Genomic DNA, 22,944 nt, shown 5'->3' with positions numbered 1-22,944 from the left:
GAGAGGAGAGGAGAGGAGAGGAGAAGAGAGGGAGGACTAAAAAAAAAAAAAAAAAAAAAAAAAAAAAAAAAAAAAAGGACGACGGAGCCGATCGGTGCGCAACATCTCGTTTCCATGGACAACACGTCCATCATAACACAGGTTGCAAATCCGAAAGAGGAGGAGAGCATCTCATCAGGTCAAGATAAAGGTAACACACACACACACACACACACACCGATATTCATTTTTAATTGGCTTGAATCTAACATTTATTTCGGTGCCAAAATGCAGCCGAGAGCCAGGCGGGAATGTAAAAAAAAAAAAAAACCCATTGTTCCCTCATTCCGCATTAAAGCAACAAATCAAACAGCAGCCCGGTCCAGTTCCACAGCTGGAGTCACCCTGGAGCCGCCATCAGGCAGATCCGCCTTCAGGGCTCTACTACAGGGGGGAGGGTTCCGTCCACCCAGCTGGGGGGCAGCTCAGACCCGTGGGGGGGACCAACGTGTAAACCGACTCTGGTCCTTGGATGTCCGTCACCATTTCCAAAAATTTAAACCTAAATTTAAACCTAAATCAGCTAAAAAAAAAGCCACGAATGTAAACCCAAACATGCAGCTACGAGCATTGATTTAAAAAAAAAAGAGAGAATACGGATTAAAAATATACGTTTCTGTAGCTCTGACTCCTCCGCTGCGACAGATTTGGACGTTTTTGTCGCTTTTTTTCCCCTCAACATCGAAACGTGAAGATTCCCGAACGTGTTGTACGTTTGAAGTGTTATCTCGCGGAAGGGCCGCTTGTGGCCCGCGGGCCTTTAGTTTTGACACGTGGGACCTAAGCTACGGAAAGCACACACACGTAAAGAAATCAAACAACATGCTGAGCGCCTTCACAGAAAGGCTCGTTAGGGTGAAAAACAGACGCCGGTTTGAGCGTATTTCAAAATAAAAGCACGTCTGTGTCCCTGTGCTTTGCACCGTAATAATAATAAAAACAAGCCGTGTTTGACAGCTGTCCAGACCCCCTCACCCCCCCAGGAGGGTAAAAAGTGCCTGAAATCAGCAGCTCAGCAGCTGCTCGGCAGATTAGAGGACGACTAAAAGCACATTTTCTCTCGTCTTGTTTTTCACGGCGTGGTGACGACATCGAGCAGAAATCCCCTCCGGGGTCAAGTGGTGTCTGCAGCCTTTCGAGGGGCTCGTCTTTAGTCCCGGATGTTCTGGTTAGGTTGGAGTTTAATGTGATTTTTCACTCAGGTTTACAAACTTGCGCCCCAGCTTCCTGTAAAGTAAAGCTTTACGTTACGGCGATACGTGTGGCCTTACATAATTGCCGCTGCCGAACCGTCGTTTCTATTTTAGTGCACACGTTAATCTTTCCCCCCACCCACCCACCCACCAGGCTCAGAATTCCCACACTTTGCCCGTCTTGAACAGCGGATCCCAGATGGCGTGCGGAATCTGGTAATTAATCTGGCGGGATAAAAAAAACAAAAAACCACAGGGTCGGCATCTGACCAGAGATCACACACACACACACTCACACACACACACACTCACAGAGATGTGTTTGTTTCTATATTTAAATGGAGACACATTGCGATCCTCCGTCTCTGTCCGGGCCGGGACGCCCTCAGTGAAAAAATAAACTGAATTAATGACCTGAAACCAACTTTAAATCGGTTTTCTTTGTTTAATGTTGTTTCTAAACCAACTATAGTCAATTCAGTCCAATTATTACACAATAAAACCCCATTCGGTACAACATGACATGCTAGGAAGTGTTGTCTGCCCGAGGAAGCCAGGAGATTATGATCCGTTGGGCGACAGTGGGAAGGAATGACTCCCGTCAGACTCGGGCAGCTGGGGGTGGAGAGGACAGGAAACAGAGACAGATAACCAGGAAGTGAGAGGAAAATTGCAGGTTAAACGGTAGCAATAATTACAAACACGAACACGGTGAGCGCTTGGATCCGAATCTTCAGGACCGAAATGGGCCTCGACCCTCGTCCGGTTGCTAAGTTTTAGCGACTGCGCTAACTAAGAACGCTTCAAAAGGAGGGAAAGCCCTTAAAGTTTGTGCCTTTTCCAGTTTTCTTCTACGACGGAAAGAAAATGTTTTCCAACAAAGCTGCTAGAATTGATTTCTTCGCTCTCGACCAAGTTGTTACGAGGTTTTCAAACCCTGCACCAGACCCCTAAAATTCCAACTTTTACCTGTGAAACAAAATATTTGGCTTCAAAAATGGTGCCCGCGGGATCGCAGCTATGTTATAAAAACAGACACACACACAGCAGGGGAAATACACCGTTTAATCTTTATTTTTCTCACAGTAAAGTTTTTTCCCCTCACCTTCAAACGCATCAAATACAACGAGCTGTTTTTTGTGTCTTAATTTGAGAATGAACGTTTCAAAATTGCTGCTTTTCTCCAACACTGAGCTCTGCCTTTGATGTTTGGCCGTCGCTGACACAACCGGTCTCGTGTAAATCCCTCGGGATTCACTCAGATGTCTTTGTGGTAAAGGCGGGTGTCAGTGGACGAGCCGATCAGATTAGGTCAAACCCCAGATTAGTGGCGGGAACGACTACAGGTGGGCAACAATCAAGTCATAGAAAAGAGTTTTTTTTTTTTACCGTATTGGATTTAAATTTTTTTTTCCGTAATTCTCCTGAACCGACAGTTCATAGTTCTCGCCCGGCCTCGTTCCGGCTGCAAAAACCGGCGCAAACACGAAACGGCAAATTTTCCCCGCGAGCCCATTAACTCCCACCTTTGCGAACACCCTCGGCGGTTTGGGGCGCTCCTTCGGCGGGCAAAAGAGATGGCGTGAGTCATCGGAAAAAGAGACGAGGACGAGCCCTCTAATACGCTTTTCCCCCCCTTCGAGTCCTCGGTTCGAAATTATTTGTTTTTCCCAGGAGGAATTAGGTAAAAATGTATATATTTATTAATCTTAGAACGTGCCTGTTATTCCATGCTCCTCTTGGTGTTTGAGATGCTGCTGCACATTAATGAAGACCGGCGCAGAGTCCTCCGGTCTCTGGGACAACCTGGAGCTTTTGACCTCGAAAACGCTGCCGGTCATTCTGCCGGACGGAGTCGATAATCGTCGTGACGAAGAGGACGAACGGAGGGGAATAAAAAGCTCAACTCAGGGCCCCCTGAGCTGCCGGTCCTTATTACAGATTTATGAACCCCTTTCCTGCCGGAGCTGCTCCGAAAGCTGATGAGATTCATCTCCGGGGACGCGTTAGAGCGTTAGATGTTTCCAAACACGTCTTTATTACTTCAGCCCAATTTTACACGGGGCTACTCGTTACAAAAAAAACCCCATTTCTTTTTATTTGAGCCTGAGTTTCTTAATCGAAAAGCTTGCAAACTGTACGTGTGGGATCTCTGAGTGTTTGGATGCGCATGTAGAAATCCATCAACCATCACCTCCGAATCCAACATGTCCGCTCGGGCTAAAAGTCGTAACTTCAAACTATTATTTCCATCAGCTTGTATTTCACACAAAAGCTGCTTTAACTTGCTTCGTGTTTAGACATCAGAAATGTTTTTAAATATAGAATTATCCCACATTTTATCTATAATTTCTCAAGCTCGGCCACTCAGGCAGTGGAGGGCACCTAGCTAGGACGTTAGCTTTAGCGTCTCTGTCGGTGCTTTACGTTGCAACTTCTTTAAGCTGCTTTTACCGAGGTTAAAGTAACCAGGTAAAGTTGTAGACGCCGCTATAAAATGGCCGCGTCGCAATATAGACAGGTTGGTTCGAACGGAGGCTTCAGGTTAGCGGTTAGCGGTTAGCTTCCTGCCGTCTGCTAGGCTAAGCTAACCTGCTAATGCACCAATTCTCGACACCAAATCGTAAAGCTTTCTCACCAAAGTGGACGCCTTTTAATATGTTCAGTTTAAGCACATCTCCAGTTAATGCGTAATATTTAAGAGGATTTATGTGTTTTTTTTCCCACATGTGCACACAGTGAATATGAATGTTTTGGTCAGCCTTTATTGGACGACTTGTACAATATGGCAGCCGCAGGAAGAAGCTCTCCAGCCCAGCCTGTGAGAAGCCACAGGGGAAAATATTGTGGGCAGACTTCGTCCTCACTCCTACGCTCGATGACTGTTAAATCTTCAAGCATATGGAGGAAGACGTTCAGCTGAAAAAGTTCCAGTTTGGAGTGCAGTTATCTTATAATTAATTTGCCTTGTAATAAATGTCCTGCTGGGAAAAAAAACACTCTTGTCTGAGTTCTCTGAGGTTGACATTTAATCCATCTTGTTGTTGTATTTCCTCTTCTTGAGCGACACTTGTGGAAAAAAACTGTTAGGTTATCACCTTTTTAAGGATACGTTTCTGTTTCTGTCCTTAGCTGGAGTTTTATTCCTGTTCCTGTAGTTGGTTTGCGTGTTATCATGTAAAATTTAAAACATCTGTCCTTAAACAGGAAGTATTATGGTCTGTCTGTGGGCAATTTCTTGTCGGAGCTTTAAATTGATAATTCTCAAACTGAACAGCTAGACACCTCAAAAAATCGGGTCTGATCTCTATTGATTTCAGGGTCATGGGGTCAAAAGTCATAGTCACAGGTGACCTGTTTCTGAAAACCTTGTCTGTGTGCTCTAACTCTGCAACCGTGTAAGGTAGAAATGTCAAACAGCACAGCTGGAGCCCTCGTGAGTCAGGGGTGATCCCTATTGATTTCCATATGATGGGGTCAAAGGTCAAGGTCACAGGCGACCCCTTTGGGAGAACTTTGTCTGTGTGCTCTATCTCTGCAACCATGTGATGTAGGAATATCAAACTGCAGAGCTGGACACCTCATAAATTGGGGATGATCCCTATTGATTTCAGGGTCATGGGGTCAAAAGTCATAGTCACGGGTGACCCTTTTCTGAAAACCTTGTCTGTGTGCTCTAACTCTGCAACCGTGTAAGGTAGGAATATCAAACTGCACATCTGGACACTTCATGGGTTGGGGATGATCCCTATTGATTTCAAGGCCACAGATAATCTTTGTGTGAATACTGGCGGGTACGGTTGGCGGTACTCTTGTTATATTTTTGCATTTATTTAAGCAGGTGAAACAGAGATCCTTCTCGTCAAAGACACGAACCTTTCTCTGCACTAATTATCCCGTCAGCCGGTTCTTCTGTGGATTTTCCTGAGCCTATTTTTAATTTATTTTTTTGCTGTTTGTGTGTTTTGGCTCCTGTGTTTGACAGCCCTGTGGGGAGGGGGAGGGTTTGTGTTTGAAAGTAGTCTGGAGTGCCGCTCGCGTGCTGTTATCGCTGCCTCTGGAGCAAACGCCGTGTCAAAATATCTTATTAGAGTCGCACGTTACTCTGCTGCTGACAGCTGTCAGTTATGGCCGACTTCTAATTAACGTGGCGCGCTTTCCGCGATGCCTTTGTCGGAATGTTTTCGCGCCGTTACGCCAAACCGCCGGGTTTCCAGCTGCTCTGAGGAGAGAACATCACAATGATTCGGCAGCCGCCGCGGCGAATAGACTGAGTCAAAACAGATCAATGCAGCGAGGGGAGGTCAGAGGTCGAGAGCGTTGACGTGTGCGCGTTAAAAGGAAAGCCCGGCTCTGACAGGTAAATGTAATAAAATGGCCTCTCTGCATATCTTGCCTGACATAAACCAACAGTAATTGGCTTTCTATCGTGTTCTGTCCGTAACGACTTTCTGTCACGTGAACGACAGAGAAGCTGTGAAGGGGTTTGTGCGTTTTTAAACAGAGGAAACGCAGAAACAAACGCCCGCAGGAGACACAAGGAGGTAAAGGCGAATCCCGATCAACCGCGAGTCTCAGGGGGTTATCGAACCAGGACAGGCCGAGTGAGCCCGTCCTGGTTCGCCAATGCCAACGCACAAGTAGATGACCTACTCGTTCGCATCCTCTCATCGCTAAAAATAAAACGCGGGTGTTACGCCGGTGACCCAGCTCGCCTAAACCTTTTATCCTTTTCTCCCGTCGGTCGTTTCTTCTTTCCCGGACTCTTCGAAAGCCGGTTTCACTTTCACATTTTCGAAGGTGGCGCTCTCTGTCAGACCTCTGTCCCTTTGGTTCTGGCACAAATTGAATAACTGTGTCATATCTGCGCCTTCGAAGTTGAATTTTGAATAAAAGCTTCTGCAGAATTCGCTGTTTGAACACAGTGAACCAAAATCTCCACGTAAATTTGAATTATTTTAGAGCGAAAAACGCGTTGGAGTCGGAAAGCTAGCGACGAGCAGGAGGTTAAATTGTAATTTGGTGATTTCTGGATCTCAGTGTCTGGTTTATAGATTCCTGCAGGGATTTCCCTCTGCAGTGATATTCTGCTGACAGAGAGCACCGAGGAGTTTCCCTCTTTTAGCTGCCTGCTGCTGCTCGGAGGCAGCCAGAGGGAGGAAGTGCAAAGGCGAGCGGCGCACGAAGCCCGCTCTTCGGGGTTGTTGGTTTTTGTTTTTTTTTCGCCTGCTGCCAAATGAGTATTTTATCTCACGCGTCGTTGCGTAACACCCGGCTGGTTCCACTTTCAACGAGCGGCCCCTCTCAGGTTCTCGGAGCGCCGGATGCCCCGTGCCGTCTGGGTTTCAAGCGGGCCCGTTCGGTTTTGGCTTGCTGTCGTCCCGTTTAAATAAAACCTGTTTTCCATCTGAATTATTGAAGAGACACGCTCACGTAGACCGTTCTCACATTTACCTCCATGCCCCCCCCCTCCATCACACCGGAGCTGCACACTTTAGCTGCCTGGACGCTCAACTAAGTGTTACTGGAGAGCCACTCAAACCTGTCCCACATGACCTAACACCAGTCATTTAGGTTCAACCACTCAAATGTTTATATTGCAAACCAAATATCTTGATTTTGTCCGGTAGGTTTTTACCCGAATTGGGCTTCAGGTGATGACCGGACTTGGATTTTAGGGCTGGAAGTTGTTATCCGTTCAGCCTCCGGGGTTCAGGGGAGGATTAGAACCAAAATGGCGGCACCTGATATTTGAAATAACGGCTCTCTGCAGAAACGGAGCGAAGCACGTCCGAATCAGAATGTGCTTTATTCAACCAGTGGGGCATTCTCCAGCTGCAAGACTTCCATATTTATCCAAAAACTGGGAAGCCCTTCATTTGAAATAGATCATTTCTTGTTACTTGGTGACATCGTTTAAAAGGCAATAATTCCTTTTTCAGAAGTGACGTAATTCACTCAGCTTTAGAAAACAACCTAATATCGCCCTGTTAGTACTTTGTAAATCGTTGTACATCCACGTTTAAAAAAAGAAATTACGGCTTTTCTGCAAGATAGAATGGAAGCCGAGAATCCTTATAGCCAGTTGGACATTGAACACATCATTAGCAGAAGCTAAAATGACAAAAATGAACCATATTCGTTCTTTTTATTCACCTTAAACAACAATATTATTGACAGTAGCTCCTAAAAACCTGAGAACACAGAGAATTAAGCTCTTTCCTGTATACTTGAAGCTGTGTATTAGGTTAATTTATTTTATGTAGTACGATATAAACAAATTTTCCAATCAGAGGACAACCATTGAGCCACATCTGCCTCCTGCTGCTCTGTCTTTAAATATAAAGTACCTAAATATTTTGTAGTCAGTATCTGCTGTGATATAATGATGATTAGCTGACTAATTATAGCCCCAGCAGTGGGCAAACGCTCTCAAAAGTGGACCACAAGTGTTCAATTGGAGTTTTTTGTGCTTTTCTTTTAAGAAAAAAAGCACAAGTAAACGAGGCAGCCTTTAACGTCTCGGGTTAAGTCCTGGATCGTGTTCTGGAAGTCTGGCCTCGATCCACGCTGTGGGTGATTATCTCTTCCTGTCAGGAATGCGGAGAATTTCCTGCCTTTTTCCGCCTCTTCCGGCCCAGAGCGCGTGACGGGGAGCCCAGGCTCGGCTGGCTTTTTTACCGACCCGCCGGGAGAAAAGGGGGAAAACTGTGTTTGTGTAGGGCCACACTGAACCCACCTGCTTTATTGGGCTGCAGGAAAGCCTCAAAATGGAGACTCCAAGCATGGCGTCAAAACATCTGAGATCATCTTGACAGAGAATGGAAGCCATTTTAACCCAACGGCACCAGGAGGGTTGCAGCGTTATCACTGAAGTAGCTTCACATGCACTTTTTTTTTAAACTTCGACTCACCCTTTATCACTAGGAATCCATTTTGTAACTTTCCAGCATTATATCGAGTCAGTGGACCAACGGAGCTTGAGACATTCATGGTCGCTTACCAATATGTTTCCAATATACAAGTGGAACAGTTGCATAACAAATCTCTCTTTTTTTTTGTTTTTTTTAATAAGCCAAATAAGGATTTAATCATCATACGTGCCCTGTTTGTAATCAGCACACCTGCTCTGTTTGTAATCATCACACCTGCTTTGTTTGTATTCAGCACACCTGCTTTGTTTGTAATCATCACAACTGCCCTGTTTGTAATCAGCACACCTGCTCTGTTTGTAATCATCACACCTGCTTTGTTTGTATTCAGCACACCTGCTTTGTTTGTAATCATCACAACTGCCCTGTTTGTAATCAGCACACCTGCTCTGTTTGTAATCAGCACACCTGTTCCTTATACCTCCCTGTGTGTTTATAGTTGCGTTGCTGGGTTTACGTAGCCTCTGATCCATGAATGAAAGGGTTATTTTCTTTATCATTAAGTCTACATTTAAGCTGACATTTTAGTCATTAAGTTTTTATCTGTGTTGTTTTTGTCACACCAATTACTAGCTTGTAATTACCGATTACAGCTGTTCAAATCAAAAATATCTTTTCCTAATGTCTGCCTCGCTGACAGTGGAGGGTCTTCACCTCTTTGCTTTTGGCTGAACTGTGCGGCGTCTCTGCGCTCTCACAGTAGGGCAGCTGTACCTTACAAATGTAAAAGACATTCAGTGCCCAGAAGTGTCAAAACAAGCCATAAAGCTCCAGCTCCGGGCGAGCGTTTCCATTAGCCTCGTAAAAGCAGCGAAAGCAAACCTCGAGTGTGTCGTTCCAGCCTCACGCTCTGATTAAACATGCTGAAGCATTCTGATATATATTTAATCTGGTGGCAAAGATTTAATCCTCAGTTACTACAGGAGCGTCTGTGTGTGCGATCGGTGGCGTTTCCCACACCGAATCGACGCCTTAGGCCTCGGCGCGTCGTTTCTATAATGAGACGAGGTGCTGGTGATTTACCCGTTAATCGGCCGCTTTCTATGCAAGAATCGTTTTTGCTTTCGGCCGGCCTCGCTCGCCGGCGTGTTGCTCCGGTGAGCGCGTGAGGACGGGGGGAAGAGCCACGGGGGACTCTGAACTCCGAAGACAGAAAGAACGGAGACGACGCAGCGCCCACGGCCTGTCGGATCCAGTTGGACTGGACCCGGCTGACGGTTCCAGGCGTCGGTTTGATGCTCGGCTAACCGCGCCGCCGCCCCACACACAGATCCGTGAGCACGTTAACAAGACGGCAGCGAACAGGGACACGGTGTGATTACAGCGCCGAGGCACAAACATGATGACTCCTGCTGAAGTCAGCCTGCGGACACTTCATATCACTGAAATGATTTGGGATTTCTGTGCCTAGAAATTACTTTTAAAACACTTAAGCCGGCAGATTTGGTGTTTCAGATGCCTGTTATGATTACAGCGATTGCCTCCCCTAAATATATATGTTTATTGTCTTATTTAAGGAACAACATTTGGGTTTGATACTGGTCAGAGGGAAAGTAGGTCATCGGCTTTGGTGACATTGAAGGAGGAGTGACGTAACCAGGGATCCACATGATCATCCCCTGCTCAGAAAAGGCACCGAGGTTGTGTTTTTAGCAGATAAAAATATGATCAAATGTCCTTGAAAAGACTCATCTCACACCTCGACTGAAAAAAGCAATTTTCTTTTGTCTTTACACGTTATTTTTTTAATATGTTGAATTTTAAAACATTATATTTTGTTTACCACTTTTTAATTTTTATTTATGACGCGTGTCATTTGCCTTTTTAATATTAATTAACCAGGTAACTAACCATCCTCCCTGAGGACCCCCTGATGAAGGCATTAGATTCAAAACAGACAGTTTTTATGTGTAATATAGTTCTTAAAATACAATTCATGCCATTTTCTACTCGCAGTAACAATATTATTTACTTAACAAAGAGAGTACAGTGCCGTTCTACAGGCCACAGATTTCCACATTAATTAAATGGTGCGAGACAACTGGTTACTTTATTGTTATAAATTCAAGCCCTAAATTAATGTGCCAGGTTTGTTTTGACGGATCACAGGATCGCAGAGACATGACTTCACGAGTAATGACCAAACCCTTTTTAAAATGAAACCTCTAAGATTAGAAAAGAAAACATGTCGCCTTTTTATGTCATCTAAAAATGGTAAAAAATTCTTATGATGGAATCGTACGTGATATTTGTAAGGACAAAAGCTCGCAGCTATTAGACTGAGGCTCGGCGTCACCTCAAAACAACTCGCTCGATGTTTTATCTGTCAATACTAGATGACAAGGACATTAAATAAAGGCTTTGTTTTTACCTTGTTTGACCGTCTCTGCTGGTAATAACAGCATCAGTCCAACATTAATCCACAGACAACATGTGGGAGCAAAGGTTCATTACATCACTGTGTCTGATATGCAGGTATTACAACCACTGTAGCATTGTGGGATAAGATTAAAACCTATTTTAGTGTTATTTTAGGCTGCAGTAGTAACATTTCCAGACATAGTTGGATTATTACAATCCGTGTGGTAATCCATAAAGTGTATTTTTGTATTTCTTATAGTGCTATAACACTCTAAACAGACAAATAAACATAACCTTTCTAATAGACGAAAAATAATTCTTAAAAAAATAGATTCTTTTGGTAAATATAGCCCTAAATAGTAAGGCAGAATCACACTTAATGCTGCACGTTTTGTTCTTTCATTTTAAAGCCAAAGATGGAAACTTGGGAAATTGTTAATGTTTGTCCAATACTAACAAAACTCCTCCAAAAGCTCACAAATTAGTCTTTTTTGTTTTATTTGTTTATACACAAAATTATGTGTTCTTTGTTTGTTTAGTCAAACTTCTAAGCTAAGCTAACTGTCTGCTGGCTTTAGCTAACAATCCCTTCAAATACAGAATCGTCTTAATTCAACATTAAACGACATGTTCTTTATTAAATTGACTGAATTTACAGACTGAATCCCTGTGTATGACATAAAAACTATAAATATATAAAAAAAAACAAGGATATTTATTTATCGTTAGCTTAATGTAGCTTGGGAGGATAAACTAGCATTAGCCTAGCCAAAAACATAAACTTAGTAAATAGTTTTCTATGCAAAGTTAAGAAAATCTTCCTACAAACATCTAAAGCTCACATATTACCACACGATGTCTTATTTGTTTCATATAAAAATATAAAATTTTTCATTTTTATTTGTATTAGACTTTTTTAGCAACAGTTACTACTTCCAGTTTAAGCTAAGCTAACTGCCTGCTAGCTTAAAGAGTGCTTCTCGTTGTTAAATTATTTAAGTAGTTTGAATTTATTTAAAACTCCCGTATATGATACAAAATATAAACATATATGACACAACAACTAGGGAACTATCAGATAATTGTTTGTTTGTTTAACAATTCAAAACATTGTTTTATTTTTAAATGTTTATACGTGTGTAGACTGTTTCTTACAAATAGCAAATCAGACAAGAAAAATGTTTTATTTATTTAAGATTTTACACAAGCCTGCATCTTCTTGTTTGCTAAATAGTAAAAGTTGTTGACTTTACAGATAAGAACCAAACAGGCCAATTCTCAGTTTCTGGAAGTAGGCGATAATATAGCTGCCTACGGCCTTCTAGTAAAATGATAAATCTGAGCGTGTTAGTTTGCTGGTATCCCTGTTTAAGTTGGTGTTTGACTTTTTTTTTTCCAGCGTTGTATTAACTCTGAAGTGGCCTGCTGTAATTAAAGCGTCTCTCGTTTCTCTCTGTGCGGTTATGTCTTCCAGTCTCCCAGTCCAACAGCAGCCTGAAGAAGCACCGGAGTCGGAGTATTTTCAGCCCCTTTTTTTGTTGCTTCCGCAACTACAACGACTACCATGTGGAGCCCCCGCCCGCCAACAACAAGGCGCTTTCTTTGCCCCCTCCTGCAGAGGAGAACGACAGTCCTCCCAAGGTAAGGCTAACACGTGCCGATCGGATCCTCGTGGGAATTAGGCGATGTTTCCTGACGGGAGTCGTGGAGGGGGCTCAGGCGGCGGTGCTCAGCTCCCTTCAACTGCTTGGAACCCGATGAACCCGGGGGATTGCTTATCCGCCTCCTGCTCCTCCTTCACTCGTCACGTACTCTCTGACCAGAGTAGTAAGAACGTGTGAGGCGAGGAGAACGGGCGCCAAGAAACCCCGACGCTCCTCTGCTAACATGCTGTTTCCGCTGCCCAAAAACAAGGGCAGCTAAAAATGGAGCAGAATTCCTCCCATTTCGACTCCCGTTTCGCCTTCGAGCGTCTCTCCTTCAGGCGGGGACACTCGACCGGCTCTGGACTTCTTTGGAGGCTGAACGAATCCCCGTTAATTTAAGGGGAACCTCACAAACTTTCTCCTGAAGCGTCTTGGAGCAACGTGAGGCTGGTTTTCCCTCCTAATCGTGTGTGTCAGTGTTTGTTACTATGGCAGCTCTACCACCATTTTCCCTCCATCCCTCCTTCCTTCCTCTCTGCATTAGTTGATTAAACATCGATTGTTGGTTTTGTCCTTCGCCTCCTTTTCTCGTCTCCTTGCACTGACTTGCTGCGGTTCACTCGGCTGTGTTCGGAGTCCGTTTCCGGCTTGCTGTAGTTTAGGACCATCGCACTCCCGGCGGACCGCTCCCGATCGGAGCGCCGCTCTTCGTCTCGGACTCGAACCCAGGCCAGGATTCGGGGTTTTAACCAGCATCTACTGCTGTCCGAATGAATACAGACAACAGGAAGTAAACACGCTACATCAACTAACTCATACAGGAAACAAACAACACCTTCATTATCTTTGTTTTCGGACAGAAAATAAACATTAAAATGCAGTTAATTCCAACAAATTACGACCAGACTCTTTTATTTTTTTTTATATTTTGACAAATATTCCCCAAAAACACGAAAAATAATGTTTTATTAATAAAAATTAAACCAAATGCTCCCTTTTTCTCTCTTTTTTGGGCGTTATGCAGTTATTTACAGAGAACTTTGTGGTTACGTGACAGTGCAGACAGCAGCAGCGGCAGGTAGCTGTAGCACATCCAGTGCGACATAACGGTTTCTAACATGAACCTCGATGTGAGACTCTTGGGACTGAAGCTTTAAACTCTGTTTCTCCCATTTGAGATCGTTCAGCTAAAAAATTTTAAGAAAAAAGTGAGAACAAAGGGAATATAGGAACCAAACCGGCACGAGGTCAGATACCTGCTGTAGATTATTATAAATAGTGACAACATTCTTCAGAATAGGTTCTAATAATCAGGATTTTCTTCATTTTTTAGCACAATGTTTGGATGTCCGCAGCCTGTAAAGAGAAGAAGAGGAATCCAAAATTCAAACGGACACTTTAAGAGGCTGAGAGGCTGTTCGACAGAGCAGCTCCTGACTGTAGTTTGAGTAAAAGGGTCGTTTGAACCGGAGCGAATGTCAGAGTCTCGGCGGGGGCTCACCAGCAGTGGAGCCCATCCATCAGGGAGCGACAGCATCCTCGCTCAGAGGGGGGATTCTTCCTCCGACGTGTCAGCGCTCAGGCCGGCGATAAGACGTGATGAATGTGGCCGGCCTCACGTGAACACAGAGACGCGCAGGAAACGAGCGGCGGTGGCGCCGACAGAGTCCTTGATCCTCACCTCTGTGGACACTGTGTGTGTGTGTGTGTGTGTGCGCGCCTCCCATGGCTGGACCATCTGGCTTGTGCCTGCACGTAACACCGGGCGTGTTTGTTAGACAAAGGTCAGGAGCATTTCTCTTTTTCCTGCAGACCCTGAAGGCAGCACAGTATCGGCAGGTAGAAACCCGGTTTGTTTTCTGCCCGTCCTCAGATGGGACATACTGGGGTGAGACGCCGTCCATCTGTCCGTCCGGATGTCCGTCTGTGGGCAGTTTCTTGTCCGAGCTCTAAACTTTACTTTAGGAATGACAAACTGCACAGCTGGACGCGTCATGCATCGGGGATGATCCCTATTGATTTCAGGGTCACGTCATCAAAGGTTAAGGTCTCAGGTGACCCCTTTGAAAAACTCTTGTCCATGCGTTAACTCTGCAACCGTGTAATGTAGCAATATAAAATTGCATACCTGAATACCTCATGGATTGGGGATGATCCCTATTGATTTCAAGGTCTCAGAGCTCAAGCTCACACGTGAGCCCTTTCCAAAAACCTTGTCCATCCTCTACCTCTGCAACCATGTAATATAGGAATGTCGAACTGCACAGCTGAACGCCTCATGGGTCAAGGGTGATCCCTACTGATTTCAAGGCCATGGGGTCAAAGGTCAAGGGCACACGAATCCTTTGTGGAAACCTTGCCCGTGCTCTAACTCTGCAACCGTTCAAGGTAGGAATGTCAAACTGCACAGCTGGATGCCTCATGGGTCGGGGATGATCCCTATTGATTTCAAGGTAACAGGGTCAAAGGTCAAGGTCACAGGTGACTCCTTTGTTTCATAATGAAACAATGTATCACAGATATGACTCTAAAATGTGTTATGTTGTACCAGATGTAACTTTTTTAAAAAACAAAATCATGTTCTGCGTTTTTGTTTTCACATCAAGCAGAGAAAACCAAACGTTCTAAAACAAACTGTAGGAAAAAGATTTATTTGATAACATGCGGGCGTGTGCGAGGGGAACGAGCCACAGAGGCGACACTTAATAGCGTCGCTGTTTATTTATGGGTGAACTTTGAACTCTCCTTATCGCCCTCCATTTGTCAAAACGCCGGCTCGGCGATGACGCTTTTATCCGTCGAGGAGCAGAGACGGGTCAAACGACTCCGGGACATCGGCAGCAAAGTGTAAAAAACAGAAATGATGGCAGTAGGAGTGAAAGAAACCCTCCTGCAAATCAAGCTTTATGTCACCCAGAGCTGCCAAGTCGATGAGATCCGACTGAGCCGCCATCCCAGCGTCTCTGTGAGGGACAGCCTGGTACTACCTCTGCGTACTTATACTACAGTAAAACATCTGTGTGTTGCCCCTGCAGCCGCCGGCCAAGTTCCTCCTGCCGGAGGTCAGCATCGCCGACTACGGCAAGAACTGCGTGGTGATCGACCTGGATGAGACCCTCGTCCACAGCTCCTTTAAGGTAACAAAATGGGTTCCAGCCAGAACCGGAGTTTGGTTCGAGGTACGAAACCCAGAACTTATTAAACCAGTTTTTATAACGAGTGTATTTGGTCCTACATTGGAAAAGACTAGAGGAACTACCAGATTTTGATCACCATTTCTTTGCCTATTAGATGTCTATTCCTGTTATTCATGGGGAAAAAAATTAAAGAAGTCGGGAAAATAAAACCCTACAGACACCGTCAGTGTTGGCTTTTTACCAACAGACCTCTACATTGGCCTTTCATCTGCTTTTTGTATAGGAAAACATCTCCTTATTATGAGATTTCAGTTATTTTCCTGCACCCTGATGAGCTGGGCGTTCTTACACCCTTTATAGACATAAAACGTCCAACAACAACAACTTTAAGCCTAATATTTTGAATTTGATCAAACCTTAAGTCAAACTGCGTCGTTTAAATTTGGATTTTCTTTGTATCTTTGCTTGCCTGCGTGGCTCTGATAGTCTCCTGACTGGTGTTTGGCGTTTTACGGCAGAAATGGACGTTTAGTTTTGTCCCCCGTCGCAACTCGAAGACAGCGTCCGGTTCATCCTGTGAGCTGGATAACTTGAAGATTAAGCGACGTACCGACTTCCATTTTGGTGTGTGGACGCGTTTAGGCATAAGTAAGGTCCCTATCGAAAATTGGGTTGCCACGTCGAAAACCAAGATGGCCACCACCATATATACATATATATATAAATATAGGAATCTTGTGAGCCGGATAACTTGAAAAATGAGCGACGTGAGGAAACTTTAAAGCAAAATTAAAAACTAGAAAGCAGAGTTTCCTCACGTGATTGGGGTGGCCAAAGATTCATTTACGGCGGCCACCGTTGGCCACCCTCTGGATCCGCCGCTGGTGGCGCTCTGCGTCGACCTTGGACAGCGAATTATCCCCACAGGAAGTTAAATAAGTTCTCCCTCCAAATCTTTATCAGCAAAGATGGAACGGAGGATTTCATCCCTTGTGGAAAACTTTCTCTGAACTCTGAAACACGCCAACATGCAGCTGAGCACCGTCAGCCTGTCTGAGCGTCTCTCCTGATGCTTTCGTTCTTGGAATCAAACGATATCAACACTGAAGGACGTATATTTGGACGCCCTGTTCAGTTTTAGTCGAGAAAAACTAAAACCATTCACTAGTCAAGACCCTCAGCGACAGGGGGCACGTGTGTCTGGTACTACCAGTTTGATTTTACTCTTCAGTCTGCCCTGTTATGTGTCCTAATGGTGTTGTAGTTTGTTGCAAACGGTTAAAAAAAGGCAGTTTAACAACCAGCTTTACGCCGGTGTTTATGATCTGATTGAGGAGGCCGACACAAAACACAGCTACAGTTCCAGTTCGTGTCCAAAGAGCTGCGTTTGACTGAGACGAACGCAGACGAAAAGATTTTTTTTAGGACTTTTTTCGTGGGACAGAAAGTGAAATTCCTGCTTTGTTGTGGAGAAAGCCATAGAGACGTATGTACACACCCATTGTGCAGACACACACACACACACACGTGTTCGGTCAGGGTGTGTCCGGCTCAGTGTTGTTTGGAACGACCGAACTTCTCAGAAATCCCGGGTCTGCCTGAGCGGCTTTTCTCTTTTCTCTTTTTCGAAGCGAACGAACGAACATTAAGCGTTTTTTTTGCTGGGATCAGACAATAAGAGCAGAAAAACAAACAAAAAAACAAAAACCAAGGGACACAGATAATGCACAGATGGACACGGACTAAAAAAGCAACATTACGTAAAGGCATCACACACTCTGTTTTAGCCTGCATGTTATGGATGAGGGGATAATTCCTGGCTTTATTCTGGGATTAGATGCTGTGGGTTAGATGTGCCAAAGCAGCTGAAAGGATAGGACTATTTACCTTGTCATGACTTACATCTATGCTGCTCATTTTTACCTCCTGACACCTGACACCACTCGTTTGTCAAACTGAGCTTCTCATCTTAAAGCCACGCATCAATAATCAATAATAACATTGTTTCTTTGTGAGCGTTTATAGGTTTAAATGAACAAAATGAGAATTATGACAGTCAGAATTGCAGATGTGAGCGTTTTCATTCGTATATATGAGGCTGAACATCATTTAATGAAGAGGTTTCTCCTTTTATTATGTTTTATTTCACATTTATCCCTAAAGCTAGTTAAAGTTTCTCCACCTGTGTGTTTTCTAGCCTTGTATAAATGGAGGAACCCCGTCCTGGTTGATTAATAATTCGACTTCCAGACGCGTTATTGACGCGTGTTGTTTGAAGCAAACGCCCCCTCTGCTGGATGACTCTGAACTGAAACCTGAAGTTTCTCTGAGCCCGATGTTGTTTATGAGGAGCTTCTCAAAGAGATTTATCACCGAAACCGAAAATTAGTGTGATATTTGATGAGCTGCGATGAAATAAGAGGAAAATCATTTGTTTTGATGTTTAAAAAAGCTGTTTCTGTCCACAGCAGTTTTACTCCGTCCTGATCCAAATGTCCAAACGGGAGGACAGATCGGATCAGAAGACATTCACATTTCTCATCTTTACTGTCCTGCAGAAAGTACACACTTCCTGTTTCGGAGCTGGAAGTTGTCCATCATCACTGTTTGTGTCTTAAAACTTTATTATTATCATTATTTATTAACATCAGTCTCATTTCAATGCTTCTGTCCTAATATTGATACATAGACATGTCGAACGTCACAGCTGGGCACCTAATGGAGCAAGGATGATCCCTGTTGATTTCAAGGTCATGGGGTCATAGGTGAAAGTCACAGGTGATCGCTTTCTGTAAACCGTGCCTGTGCTCTAACGCTGCGACCTTGTAACGTAGGAATGTCAAACCGCACGGCTCAACGTCTCATGGGTTGGGGATGATTCCTATGGATTTCAAGGTCACTAAAGGGTCAAAGGTCACAGGTAACCCCTTTGTGGAAGCCTTGCCCGTGCTCTAACGCTGGGAGCGTGTAACGTAGGAATGTCAAACCGCACGGCCGAACGCCTCGTGAGTCGGGGATGATCCCTACTGATTTCAAGGTCACAAGGGGTGAAAGGTCACAGGTGATCTTGTCGATGCTCCATCTCTACTCGTGTATTCAGGATTGTTTGAGTGAATTTCAGCTCCTCCTGCACTGTAAAACTAGAGTATATCTGTGACGCAAGTTCACTTTTTTAGCTAATTTTCATTAAACTGAAAACTTAAAATCTTGCAGTATTTACACTCGCTCGTTTGCATCTAAAATGATCCTTTTAACTAATCCTGTATTCTTTCTGTACAGGATATTATCCACGTAAGTGACAGCTAAGCTCTTTTCTTTTTTTTTTTTGCTGTCACCTATTTTCCCTTCTCTCCCACAGCAGAAACGACTTTGCCTCCTACCTAATCCTTTCATCCTCGTCTTTACGCCTCCCGCTCGTCTTCCACCCACACCCCTCCGGTGTACGTCTTCCTCTACCTCCCGCGCCTCGTCTCTTTCCTCTCCTGCGTTAAAATAAAAAACATAAAGTCAAGAAAACTGACACGAGCCACGCAGAGAAAACGGCAGAGCGCTTCTTGTTCGCTGTCACGTCTCTTCAGGTTCTTCTCCAGAGGACGGCTTCTTATTTAACGCTCAGGCGCCGGCGCCGAGGGAGCCCCAGAGAGCCCAGAGAGTCGTCGCCCCTCGCCTGGGGCGCCGTGCGCTGGCTGTTTTACTTCCCTTCCTTTAATGACAGAAGAAGAGGGCGTGCGGCTGGGCTGACTCGAGCTTTAAAGAAGAAGAACAAAAGTCACGAGTTTTGACTCTTCTCCCCGTTTCCTGTCTTCCCGCAGCCCATCGGCAACGCAGACTTCATCGTCCCGGTGGAGATCGACGGCACGGTGCATCAGGTAACGCACGTGGGCGTGGCTTTAACAACTCTGTGCTGTCCGGTTTTAATTTATTGGGCTTCCCACGATGGGGGGGGGGGGGGGACGACCTTGGCTCGGCTTTATTTCCTGTTATCTCGCGGCTACTGTGTAATCAAAAACCATATCGCTCAAATAACTGCTTGTTTTATCTTTTGTGTCCTTGCTTGCTGTAAAGATTTATAGATCGTTACGTAACTGCGTCCCAGCGGCCGCTTAAATCGACCTTTCCCATCGAAGGGAAGGACGTCGTGCCGGAGCTGAAGCCCTGTTCAAGTAATCCAGGATAGGCTTTCTGCGTCTGCTTCGGCCTGTCCTGGATCACTTGCGCTGGGAGGCAGCAACTAACCCACCAGGACCTTCTTAGGACACTAAAAAGCAGGAATGCGGGACTACGCCAATGTTTCCTTGGTGTTTCAGCTTCCCAACATGAGCGGAGTCATACAACCACTGCTAACAATTAGGGGGAAAAATATCCTATTGGGAGTTAATTTTTGGAAATTTGATGTGATTTCCAAGGATCGTCTGAAGACTCCTCACGATTGTGGAGATTTGAAGCTCAAGGAAACGTCAGCAGCGGTTTCAGACGTCTGGCAGCATTCATGTTTGGCATTAACCAACGACGACAAAAACCCTTACGTGGGTCGAATGCTCCCGGAGAATCAGTCACATGAGAACCAGGGAGCGTTTGGCCTTTAAAGGAAGAGCCAACCAGGACTTTTGCCCCTGACACAGTTGGTTTTTACCCCCTTGGTACCACTCCATAAATCTGCTCGGTTAAAGAAAGGTCCTTTATCCCAATCAGTCAGGGGTTCCAATTAGTTTTCTGAATGGTTCTGTATAATATATGAAAGGGAAAAAAAGATATTACCATTCATCGATGTTAGCTAAGCTAAGCTATGTCGTTACAAACATAAGCAGCCATCGAATAAACTGCCCTTAAAACAAACTAAATAAAAATCATGAAATCTTGTTTCAGGTGTACGTCTTAAAGAGGCCCCATGTGGACGAATTCCTGCAGAAGATGGGCGAGTTGTTTGAATGTGTCCTCTTCACAGCCAGCTTAGCCAAGGTTAGCTCCGCCTCTCTCCCGACTCTGTCCCGACTCTGTCCCGACTCTGTCTCGACTCTGTCTCGACTCTGTCTCGACTCTGTCCCTCTGCCATTCCTGCCACCAGGAAGCTCTGCTGGTCGAACTTCATTGACTGTGTTTTTGTTGTTGTTCAGTATGCTGACCCCGTGGCGGACCTGCTGGACCAGTGGGGGGTGTTTCGTGCTCGGCTCTTCAGGGAATCCTGTGTTTTTCACAGAGGAAACTACGTCAAAGACCTCAGCCGGCTGGGCCGAGAGCTCCGGAAAGTAATCATCATCGACAACTCACCTGCCTCCTACATCTTCCACCCCGAGAACGCCGTAAGTCCTTCCTCCTCCGAGCTCGAAACCGATTACCATTTAACATAGAAATGTTCAAACTGCACAGCTGGACGCCTCACGGGCCGGGGATGATCCCTATTGATTTCAAGGTTGCGGTGTCAAAGGTCACAGATGATCCCCTTTGTGAGAACCTTGTCTGTGACAGTGGTGTAACTCTGCAACTGTGTAATAAAGAAACATCAAACGTCACAGCTGGACACCACAGGGTTCAAGGATGATCCCTTAAAATTACAAGGAGGCAGGGTCAAAGGTCAAGGTCACAGGTGACCCCCTTTGTGAACCTGTTTTTGGTTTAGCTCTACAACTGTGTAACGCAGGAATGTCAAACTGCACAGCTGGCTGTGTTATGGGTTGGGGGTGATCCCTATTGATTTCTAGGTCATGGGATCGAAGGTCACAGGTGAACCCTTTGTGAAAACCATGTCCCTGCTCTAACTCTGCAACGTGTAACAGAGGAACGTGAAACTGAACAGCTTGATGCCTCGTGGGTCAAAGATGATTCTTACTGAGTTCAAGACAGCGGGGTCAAAGGTCACATCCTTGAATCCTTGTCCGTGCTCCCACTCACGTATTCAAGGATTGTGGTGTGAGAGGATTCATGACTCTGACGGTATTCTGTCTCGTTGATGGTCGTCCTGTTTACATCTTATATGATAATCAGACACCAGAGGTCATCATGCCTAAAAAAACGAGAATATAAAGATTGAGTCCTTTTAAAAAACGAAAACATCTTTTATTTACGAGGAGAAAATGGTAAAAATGAGTCGGAGCTGCTTCTGATCCCCATTAATTATTCAGGCAAAGCTCACGCCGTCTCCTCACACGGGGCTTCAGAAACAGTTTATCTTCGCTCACGCTCTGCTTCCCCCCGCAGGTCCCGGTGCAGTCGTGGTTCGACGACATGGCCGACACGGAGCTGCGGGACCTGATCCCGCTCTTCGAGGGCCTCAGCAAAGAGGAGGACGTTTACGGCTCCTTACAGAGCCTGAGGAACAGGTAGCAGATGGTCCCCGGGAGCCTCCACCGTCAGCAGAACGAGGATTTAAGGCGAACTGACTCTTTCTACAGGACTCTCACTGACACATATATTACTGTATGTACATAGTAAATGTTTCTAAAAGGACAAAATAAACAGCGGATACTTTTTCTATCGGAGAGGCAGTTTTGCTGTTCTGTTAAGAAGTGTTTTAGTTACAGAAACGGTTTATTTGCAGTCTCACGCAGCTGGATCACGGTCTGAGTTCCGCCTCCAACAACTGCGAAGTGCCTTCATTGTATTTTATTATTTTTTGTTTGTTTTTTAAATCCTGTGTGTTCACTCGGATCTCCCGAAGCTCGTCGTGTAAAAACGCCCCCACCTCCTCTTTTTTTCGGGAGCTTTCGTGCAATCGGAGAGAATCTACGAGAACTCCGTCGTTAGACCCGGATGATTTATCGAACTCCAACGTGACTCGTGGAGGACTCGATCCTTGACAGTGGCTGTAAAAAATAAACCCTGAGAGCCTCTACTTTACCGTGCGATCACTGTCCGCCAGGAGGTGTTGGACTCCTAATGAAAGCTTAAAAACATAAAAAATAAAAAACAGACTAAAGCCTATTTTAGATCGTATTTATGGAGGGAAAGGCTGCTGGCGTTGTGCCGTGCAAAACTCGTCTGCGGCGCTGACGATCTGATTCAAAGAAGGAAATCTGTCATCTGCAGGACGTTAATCAGCCATTTTGACCGCCTTTCATTGTTATTACGTCAACACGTCCGACACGTCAGCGATGTTACGGCTCTTTGCAGACGTGTTGCGTTTCAAAGCACTGATTTAGATCTTCTCAGGGTTCCGTGGGCAGGTTGTGAGCGGTTAACATCTTACCTGCCGTGGATAGCTCCCGGAATAGGGAACGGAGGGTAACTCTGACCGAGCCAGAGCCAGAGAGGCAAAGTACAGCCTCAAAAACAGCTTCGGCCTCAAATATTTCACAGTCATTCGAGCGAAAAGCCGTCCGGCGAACCGTTGCGCGCTCGTTAATTTTGCTTCTGCTCAGCCGAGCGGTCAGAGTGAAACTTTGTTCCCTTTTCGAACCTTTTTCGCTCAGAGAGCCGTCTGCGGCAGGTAGGAGAGCAAACGCTCCTGGCTCCTTCCACGGAGCCACGCTCCAAAGGTCTGCGGGTTTACGTGACGCTCTTTTTCAGCGATGAGCTTAAAGGTCAAATTAGGAGTGAAAAGAAACTGCGTGAAAACCACAAAGTGATCAGAGCTGACATCACGTTAACCAAACCCGCTCATCCTGGATGTTATCGAAGTGGAAAAAAAAACTCGATGAAC

General features: G+C 45.1%; 1 protein-coding gene across 1 annotated transcript; it reads left to right on the top strand.

Moving 5' to 3' along the window:
* Positions 1 to 29: 29 nt before the first annotated feature.
* On the top strand, positions 30 to 21,784 carry ctdspla (CTD (carboxy-terminal domain, RNA polymerase II, polypeptide A) small phosphatase-like a). The gene is made up of 7 exons (XM_017406432.3): positions 30 to 190; positions 12,000 to 12,166; positions 15,207 to 15,308; positions 19,121 to 19,177; positions 20,175 to 20,267; positions 20,423 to 20,608; positions 21,504 to 21,784. The coding sequence occupies exons 1-7, from the start codon at positions 115 to 117 to the stop codon at positions 21,627 to 21,629; spliced, it is 807 nt and encodes a 268-aa protein (XP_017261921.1). The 5' UTR covers positions 30 to 114; the 3' UTR covers positions 21,630 to 21,784.
* The last annotated feature ends 1,160 nt before the right edge of the window (positions 21,785 to 22,944 follow it).

Source organism: Kryptolebias marmoratus, linkage group LG21 (assembly GCF_001649575.2).
Source record: "Kryptolebias marmoratus isolate JLee-2015 linkage group LG21, ASM164957v2, whole genome shotgun sequence".
Lineage (NCBI taxonomy): Eukaryota > Metazoa > Chordata > Actinopteri > Cyprinodontiformes > Rivulidae > Kryptolebias > Kryptolebias marmoratus.
The sequence above is the reverse complement of the archived record's forward strand: the minus strand, read 5'-3'. Positions and strand labels throughout refer to the sequence as shown.